At 34.9% G+C, this 9,172-nt stretch overlaps 1 protein-coding gene across 2 annotated transcripts; it reads right to left on the bottom strand.

The window, feature by feature from the left end:
* Positions 1-654: 654 nt before the first annotated feature.
* On the bottom strand, positions 655-8,948 carry LOC136817335 (uncharacterized). 2 transcript variants are annotated; one of them, XM_067073680.1, is made up of 10 exons: positions 8,755-8,948; positions 7,245-7,637; positions 6,595-6,888; positions 5,356-5,727; positions 4,547-4,666; positions 3,348-3,360; positions 2,984-3,076; positions 2,590-2,658; positions 1,627-1,657; positions 655-1,200 (listed from the first exon to the last, which is right to left on the bottom strand). In XM_067073680.1, the coding sequence occupies exons 1-10, from the start codon at positions 8,807-8,809 to the stop codon at positions 1,054-1,056; spliced, it is 1,587 nt and encodes a 528-aa protein (XP_066929781.1). In that variant the 5' UTR covers positions 8,810-8,948; the 3' UTR covers positions 655-1,053. The 2 variants fall into 2 exon arrangements, with proteins under 2 accessions (XP_066929781.1, XP_066929782.1); XM_067073681.1 differs by lacking the exon at positions 7,245-7,637 and having other exon boundaries at positions 658-1,200.
* Positions 8,949-9,172: the final 224 nt, after the last annotated feature.

The raw sequence follows: 9,172 nt of genomic DNA, 5'->3' as shown, positions 1-9,172 counted from the left end.
AAGAAATAAAATCTCTACTTACAAATTCTGTGTCATTATTGTCAATAAATTTAATCATTCACTGTCAATGTCAGTCAGTCAGTCAGTAAAATTGCTGTTAGTTGGTTTATAGTGTCGTTTCTGTGGTCCATTTTTCAGTTATTTTGTTATTTTCCATGAATAAAAAAATATACTTAGGCGAGACCAATTTGAATAGTTGTTTTACGGGCCCGACCGTCCCTGAAATTCCAAAAATCGAAATAAAAGTGTTTTGTCAGGAGGAAGTAGTTTTTGCTGCCTTTTTAGGAGATTTTATAAGTAAAATTCTACTTTTATTTTTTCGCAAAAAACTAATGAGAAAATCTCGAGAAAATCTCAAAAAACCGCTTTTTTCGGGACATTTCCGGTTCTACCGGCCGGAAAAATTTTTTTTTCGAAAATCGGGCTCCGTCACATTTGAGAGTTTATAGTAATGCACCTTTGTGCAAAAAATCAGAAAAATTGAATGAGCCAATCTCGAGAAAAGTTGGTAACTAACGTACTAACGAACGAACTAACTAACGAACACGGGTTAATTTATAGGACCTCCACCGGGGTAGGTCCAAAAAGCGTCAGGGTGGTGGAAAAGGCTCCATTTATTGTGAAAAGATAGAAAATAAAAAAGATAATCGGTAAAGCCTTGCCTTTGTGGTCAATTTTTTTTGGTTCAGGCGGGGAATTGTCTTCACGAAAAGAATCGACCAATATTCTTCAAATTCTGCTGAGGTTTCCTAAATTTCAAAAGCTGGCACCATGTGTGACAAAAATAAATGACGAACTCAAAATGATGTGGAAATCAGCCAGTCTTATCGTTAGTAGAGGGCATTTTGTAAAATCGCTCGATTGTTTTGTTAGAAGCACTTGTTATACAATTTTGGAAACTTCAACCTTAGAGAAATCGAAATTACGATGTTTCCAATTTTTTTTTGGACACTTTGGTGTGATTTTCGGACAAATATGACGGTCTCAGGCAAAAATCATAGGGTCAAAAATTAATGAAATTTTAGCTTAGAAGCGACGCTACAAATTCAACCGTCAAAGGTCTTTGGCTTCTGCATATTCAGATTTCGGTGCATTAGTTTTATCACCAGTACGACCACCCAAAGCACTGAGTTCGGAATAAAGCACGTTTGCGACCGGTGGTTTCTTCTTGTTGGACTTGTCCACTTTGGCGTACAGTTTCTGTGAATAAAGAGGAAAAAAGTTCTGATATTTTGAAGCCTAAAATGCAAATATGCCTGTACCATTCTGTAGTAATATTCAACCTTTTGAATATTAAGTTCAATCCAATTATTAATGCTAATGTTTAGTTCAATCCAATTCCTATATTTTATTCAATCCAAGATTGAATGAAATATGAGAATTGAATGAAATACTAGGATTGAATGAAATACTAGGATTGAATCAAATATGAGGATTGGTTTGAACTAACTATCAGCATTAAGGATTAAATATTCAAAAGATTGAATATTGCTACAGAATGGCCGGCATATGCAAGGATATTTTTCAAAAGAATAACTGAATAAAAGTTATTTTAGCAGTATATCATCTTAAGGTCTAAAAAATTGTGTAAAGCGAAATGATCACATTAACATTCATGTTTATTACCGATAGTTCCTCCTCTGACTTTTGTCCAACCCTGAAAAAAGAAATATCAAAACTATGTTAAATCATGGAGGTATAAAGAAACAGGAGAAGTATGCTATTGTAACCATGCTCGCCCTACGATTAAAAAAATTACAAGGTATGCATGCTCATAATCTCATATATCGTGCATTTTTAATGAGCTCTTTTGTTGATAGGTGAAATCTTATTGGCTAACTTAAGTGTTGGAAATAAGATGAGACGAGATTCATTGTTTCTGACATTGGTGTAAGAAATTATTTGGACTAAAAAAGGGCCTGTAAACTTTGCAATCCTTCATCAAATAACAAGATTTTTCGATCAACATTTTCTTCAAGGTGAACCCTATTGCTTAATACTTTCCTCCAAAATTCTCCAGCGACTTTTTGTCTACAAATTGGGTTCGAAATTGTGTGTGCTTATAAAGAACTTTTTATTTTCTGGCTAGAGAAAATATCTTTTCAAAACAAAATTTAATGGATGCCAAAATTGAGCGCAAACTTATTTCATGGAGCTAAATTTTATTTTATTCTCGTATATTAGAAGGCTAGAAATCTTCGATGCTGATAGTAAGAATGTTCAGAACAGACTTGAGTTCTACTAAAAAGTCGTATTTCGTCGGGCGAGCCTAGAATTTCTTTTGATTTATTACATAAAAGAAATCAAAAGACTTTAACGACCAATTACCGACAAATTCATCTCCTGTCTTTCTTTATACCTCTATGGTTAAATAAAAGCTAAAAAAAGTAATTAGACCTTTAAAATTCAATTTCGCATAATAAATAAAGGAAAATCAATTGGGTTTGATATTTAGGGTTGCGTAGCTAATTAGAAAATATCCAATCACGATTCATGTCAAAATTTGTGGAATGAGGTATATACAGTATTCTTTCCCGTATTTGGTCCTAAGTATTCGCGATAAAACGGATAAGTAAATTTTTCACATACGGTTCCGCGACGGTGTCATAAGTGGATTGGCCTTGAACAAACGGCTCCTGGATTGCAGCTTCTTGCGCTCTAAAAAGATCAGTACAATAAAATACAAACATCTTTAACACAAAACTGCTATTACAGTAAAAAGAAGTAATTCTAAATAACACAGCGTCCATAACTTACTTCTAGATCAACCCTAGCAATAGAAGGGAAAGTTTGAAAAGCTCATGTTACATCTAAATGCCTGTACTTGTGAGCGCATCAATGCAAAGACTTATGGAGAAATGAGATACTGGACACGTCATCCAACTCCTGAGAAACTCATTCCTTTACTTCTTTCTTACTACATTTTTCAAGTACATAGCGCATTTGGAAAATTCAGAGGTACATTTATATTTGATTTACTCACTGTCTTCGTTTGGACTTTTTGGCTTTACTTGTTGAAGGTTTCGCATTGTCTTGTACCGCTTTTAATGCACGGTTTGCCATTACCCTGCGAGATCTGTAAAATAAAAGTAAAGAAATTCGTGAAAAATAATTGAGAATTTTACAAAAACATACGAGGAAATACTTTGGGTATTGGGGTCAATGCTCTCTCCTACTTCTCTGCAATTCAGATGAAAAAGAGTGGTTTATCATCATTGTTCAGTAAAAGATAACTTAAAATAATTTCACGGATGTAAAGCGAGAATCTTGTATGTTCCTCTCTGCCAGACCATAATTATATAGACTTTATCAAACTGACAAGAAGTAATGAAATGATATTCACTTACCTTTTTGCAGAAACTAAAAAAGAAAATCGAAAATGAATTAGAGGTTAGGTATTAAATGAGTATTCACCTTCGTTATCAGATAAAATAATATATCAGACATTGTTAACCGGTTACTTTTTTCAAAGCTGGCTTCATGGCTTTTTGTGCAATGCAATTGGTTCTTTTCGCATGACGACGGGCCTACCACTGCCCAGAGTTGCCCGTCGTCAGGAAAATTCATTGTGACGTCACTTTTTCAAAGGAAAATTAACAATGTGTTGACATCATTTCTCTCATTTTTTATTTCTGACGTCAAGGATTTTTTCGCTATTTTTCCTGGATAAAGCGCTAAAAATCAATCAAAGCTGAAGGAAACGGTTAACAAATACAAAAATGACCGGTTTTTTTGGGCTGTACTGAAAATATTGCCCTCGGTCAACGCAACAACCTCGCAAGCTCGGTCGTTACTTGACCTCGGGCATTATTTCTCAGTACAGCCCTCACTAACCAGTCATTATTGTATTAGTACAGCCCTCACTAACCGGTCATTATTGTATTAAATGTGCACCTAGTTTAATTATGTTTCATTGGAAAAAGATTTTTCCTTTCCGTTTTCTAACTAGTCAATATCAGTACAATGCTGGACAAAAGGTTTGTAGACTTCTGCAATATTTGCAAAATACTTCAATATCGATCAAAAACAAGTTCCCAAGAGGCTCTGGGTGCTTTCCAAACCCATTCAAAGCTGTTCAAAGTCTTTGAAAGTCACCCACTGCAGTCTAACCGCAAGGGCAAACCACAAGGGCTTGATTAACTGGCTTACACCAGTATCAAAACGCTGATTTTTTGCTTGTGGTTCCCTCAAAAGCAATTCAAAAGCAATGCAACGACTTCAAAAGTGTTTTTCTTAACTTCCATCCCCTTTCAGACACATTGAAGAGTCATTTTGCTCTATTTCTCATCATTTTTCACTGAAATTTCATTTGTCTACAACCTTTTGTCCGGCATTGTATCTGGGTCAATTCAATGTAAAAGGGTTTCCAAGCTGGCACACAACATTGTTTCAACGTCCATCTAACATTCATAACGTCTTTTTAACGTTATATAAACGTTGAAACAACGTTGTGTGCCAGCTGGGTTGTTTATTACATCATAATGAACGACACATCATTGATTTATAACTAGGTAAATTTGAGATGATCGAGTTTAAGTAAAGAAACCTTTTCTCTTGTGGTGGTGTCGCTGCACAACCTTTCCCAACTTCCACAAAATACCCAACAAAATAAAGAGGAGCACAAATCCAATGATATCACCGACCAAAAGAAACATGCTCACTTCTCCTTGAAAAAAAAGTGAATTGAAATGTTTGAATTATTATCAAACTTGAGAGTTTCGCAAGACAATCTCAATAAAGAGAAAAAAGATCTACATTTACCAAGAGACCAAATTTCAAGCAATTTGTACCTTTCCCTGATAAGAAATAAGAAATTGAGACCTAAGACGAACGCTATTAGGACCCCCTCCCCTCGACCGATTTTGATGGGTTAGTTTTCAAATATTAAAGTGCAACAAAGATTTACAAAAATTCTTCAAACTAGAGATAGGGAAAATCGACAAAACTTTGCCCTCGAGTGTTTTTATTATCTGACCAAACTTACTGGGGGCGTACGGTATTTCGGAATTGTAGAGATCGAACCTTTTTTCTTCGGAATTTCGGAAATCGGGCAAAATTCCTTCGGTTATTTCGGAATGCTGAAATTGTTCAGTATCGGAATCATGAATTTTGCTTCGGAATTCTTTATTATTAGTTTTTATCCCCCTTTTTGGAATTAAAACATGAATAATCCAATTTGATGAAAAATTAGTCAAAACGAGGGAAAATACCCAAAACAATCGGTATCGGAATTGCAAGTATTTTTTTACAGAATCTCGGAAATTTTAACAAAATTATTCGGTATTTCGGAAATTGCAAACCCCGTACGCCTTTACTGTAAGATAAAGCAAATTTACAGCGAAGAATTATGTATACCTTCATCATCAGAATCTTCATTGTCAATGTCACCCCATCTATTCTTCGTCGTCGTTGTCGGAGTCGGTTTTTGTGTTGTTGTCGTCTTTTCTTTTATGTACGTTACATTTTTCCATCCGCTTTGACTAATGCGAATTCTTTCACCAGATGATAAGTTTACGTACACAAAAGTACGGTAGCGAGTCTGGACCTCTGCAGCTCGAGGGCCACGATATGAAAACGTTTTGTTCGAAGCCGATACAAGCTTTGTGGTTATGTTGGTACGTGAAAATGAAAATTGTACTTCAACGTCGCACAATCCATAATCTTTCACGCCCCAACTTATAAAGGATTCTGATTGGTTTGACCTTTGAAATACGTTTTTGATTCCCACTGCCAAGTCAAAATGATTTCATTAGAGCAATGCAACGTGGTTGTAGGTCATCTCAAAAATACGAGCTACATCTTAGCACATATTCAAAAACTATGATGCCTTTAATGTCGGCTCGTATTACGCTTCTGACCAATAATGACTTAACGCGAGCTAGCGCCGCTAACATAACTGCTACTTAGGCTTATAAACAGTGAAAATTGCAACGACTTTAACTTCGATCATTATTGCTTAGGAACTAAGTCTAAAGTTAACATCTTAACGCTAGTAGTGCATAATTTCAGTCCTTTATAACTAAGTGTTTGGGAAAAGCATAGCGTAGTGTCCTTCGAGGTCCATTCCCCCCATACCTAAAATAAAAATTTTCGAGTCCCCCCCCCCTCAGAAAAATTCCGGACATGAATTTTGTTGACGAAAAATTGTCTAAAAACTATTCAAATGGCCTCAGAATGCCTTCAATTTTGGATTTTTACTAAAAAATTCCATTTTTTTATGCTCTTTACTGATAATTCACAGGTTTGAAAGGAAGAAAAAGGCTATTTACCCAGAAAAAGTTGTCCCCCCCTTGGGTGATCAGCAAAATGCTCCCCCTCCCCTAAGTTTGTCCCAACCCTGGCTCCAAAAAAATTTCTTTCCTTCTCCACATACTTGATCTTTGCTCCAAAATCCACCACCCCCCCCCTGAATCCAGGGAAGAGGACACTATGAAAAGTGGTGTAAATAACAGCCAGGGTTGAAATGTTAGATAATGACAATTAACTCAAAATTACTTGAACAATGGAAGATCCAAATAACCCCAAATTTCTCAAATAAAACCAAAAGGGTATGGTACGGATTGAATGTAAATGTTGTAAAAAAATGAAACTTACAGTCTTTCATCAGTATCATACTACTAGCGGTTCGTTTTCGATGATAACCATTGGCTACATATGAAAGTTCTCTTCCACACATGTCTGACATCAGTTTCGTTTTCAAGGTGTATGTGTATTGATGTTTATCTGTTTCAGTTTTATCAACCGTCCCATTGATTTCTTTGTCACCAATTTTCCAAGTAACTGCAGGTTGAGGCTTTCCACAGAGAGTGACTTTTTGTGTAATGACCTGGTCATGTGAGCAAGTGATGTTTTGTGGTAATGATTTGACTCCACACTCATGTGGTCCTCCTGAGTAGAAATGTATTCAAAGAGATGATGAGGAAAGGAAACGATTTATTCAGTTTTAATTTTTGTTTGAAATTTTGAAATGAATTTCCTCTCAAACAGGTTTTTCGTCTTCAACATCAAATTTATACCAACAATCAGAAAATTTTAAAATAGTTTTCTCAAAAATCATAGTGCTCTGAGTTAGCTAACGGGTAAATATTTTTTTAGAACTGAAGCATCGGCTTATAAATACCAGGTGAAGAGAAATATTGCACATCATAATCCGTCTACTAATGTACTTCAGATAAGTTTCGGGATGAAAGGTGTAGCTTTGGACTTCAATTGATGGGCATAAAGATATTAAAAAGGTTGGCTACCTTCAACATTTAAAGTTAAGTTATGTTGTGCTTTGAGTTTAGCCAGTTCATTAGTCACAATTAATACACCACTGTCATCATATTTCAAATCTTCGATAGTAAATTTCAAAGTTCCATTTCCCTTATTTAGCACCATCTTGAAGTCTTTTATCCTGGTTGACAAAGGTTTTTCAAGATCAAGTGTCCAATCCGTGTAATTCTTTGAGATCGACGAGATTCGAAGTGACCCAATCTCGTTGTTTTTGTTATCAAAGTAAAGAGCAATTATTGTATTTCTCTCGATATCATACAAGTCCCACATCAAAGTCACATTATTGTCATATTCTACAGTAATCAAGCTCTTTGAATTTGAGAATTTGATGTTTGAATTTGAGAATTTGATGTCAGCTCCATCTGAAAAAAGAGGCTTTACGTCATTGTCGTTTAGACTTACTCAAAGTGAAAAAAAGATTTTGGAGCCATTTTCACACGCATTTGAGTGCCCTGAAAATCGGGCAGTCTTAGACAATTTACTTATTTATTTCAACTTATTTAAACCATTACGGGAAATCAGACGACTGGAATAGTTTTATTTTTCTTTCGACCATTAAATTGTTAGCAGAATTGAATTTTTTTTGCATTTGTCGCAATAAAACTCGTGCTAAACTCGAAAAGTGCGAGATTTGGCTGGATCATTCAAAAGTTGCATTGACACTAATGCTGAAAAAAACTGTTAATCGTCCCTGGTAACTTAAAATATTTCGTCTTAAACTAATAAAAAGCAAGTTAGAAAACATGAGACTGTAAGTGTTCTTATTTTGTTCTAAAGTTTTGTCTAAATTAAGCCTTATGTTCTTATATAAATGCTCTCATAAAATAAAAATAAGTGTACGGAATTCGAAAGTTGAGCACGCATTTCTTTTATAAGCAACTCGGTGTTGCTAAGGGCCCAGCCCTGAGAATAGCCAAATTAAGCAACTTGGCCTTACCAACCTAGCCCTAAACTGAGCATGAACCTGGTAAGCAACCAAAAATACCTTAAAAAAGAGGCATTTTCAGGATTATTTGGTATTAGAATGTGTACTGATGGTATTTGAACAATAAATTTCAGGTATTTCTGACATAAAATGAAATAAAAAGCCAAAAGATTTTGAAATTGTTATGCATTTTTTGGTTGAAACCCGGAAAATCCTTAGCAACTCCAGCCCTGGGGTTGATCATAAAAAAGAAATGTGTATCGGAATATTCTTAATTTATCAGCTATCCCGTCTTTATTTCTAAATTTACTCAATATATTTACTCAATATATTAGGCTTCATCATAGAAAACGATTGTAAAAGTTACAGTTAACCTTCAAAATGTTCATAACTTTTAGTTTACTTAAAAGCTTTGTTCTTGTATATTTTGGCACTGGATACGGGTTATGGGCTAAGGTAACTCAACACTCGATTTAAAGATTATTTGTTTCGCATCATCAGCCACTTTAGTGGGTCAAAAGAGCAAACCAGGATGAAAAGAATTTTAAACCTACCAATAAGGTCAAAAAAGAAGACCGATAACAGGAGAAGCCAAATGTAGGTGATCATTTTCTATGTAATAATGAGATTGTGAATGTCTGGTGTATGTGCAGGTGTATGTGTGGTGTATGTGCGTGTGTGTTGTCGATTTTATTTTCTATCTATTATTTCATTTTTCTACATCTGAAAATATAATAAGATAGTGGTAAAAAATCTGCTGAAAAAATCAAACTTTTATTTCACTTCCAAAAAAAAACAGGCCAAACTATTAACCAGTAACAGTTAGATACTTCTTTTGACCAATGCTTTAATATATCAGGCTAAAACTATCGCCGCCAACGATTTCTAAATAGGCTCAAAGTGGAGGTATTAAATATGACGACTAAACAATAGGATTTTACCTTTTTAGATAAAATGGTAAAAATAAACCAA

Source organism: Clytia hemisphaerica, unplaced genomic scaffold, assembly GCF_902728285.1.
Source record: "Clytia hemisphaerica strain Z4C2 unplaced genomic scaffold, Clytia hemisphaerica genome assembly, whole genome shotgun sequence".
NCBI lineage: Eukaryota > Metazoa > Cnidaria > Hydrozoa > Leptothecata > Clytiidae > Clytia > Clytia hemisphaerica.
The sequence above is the reverse complement of the archived record's forward strand: the minus strand, read 5'-3'. Positions and strand labels throughout refer to the sequence as shown.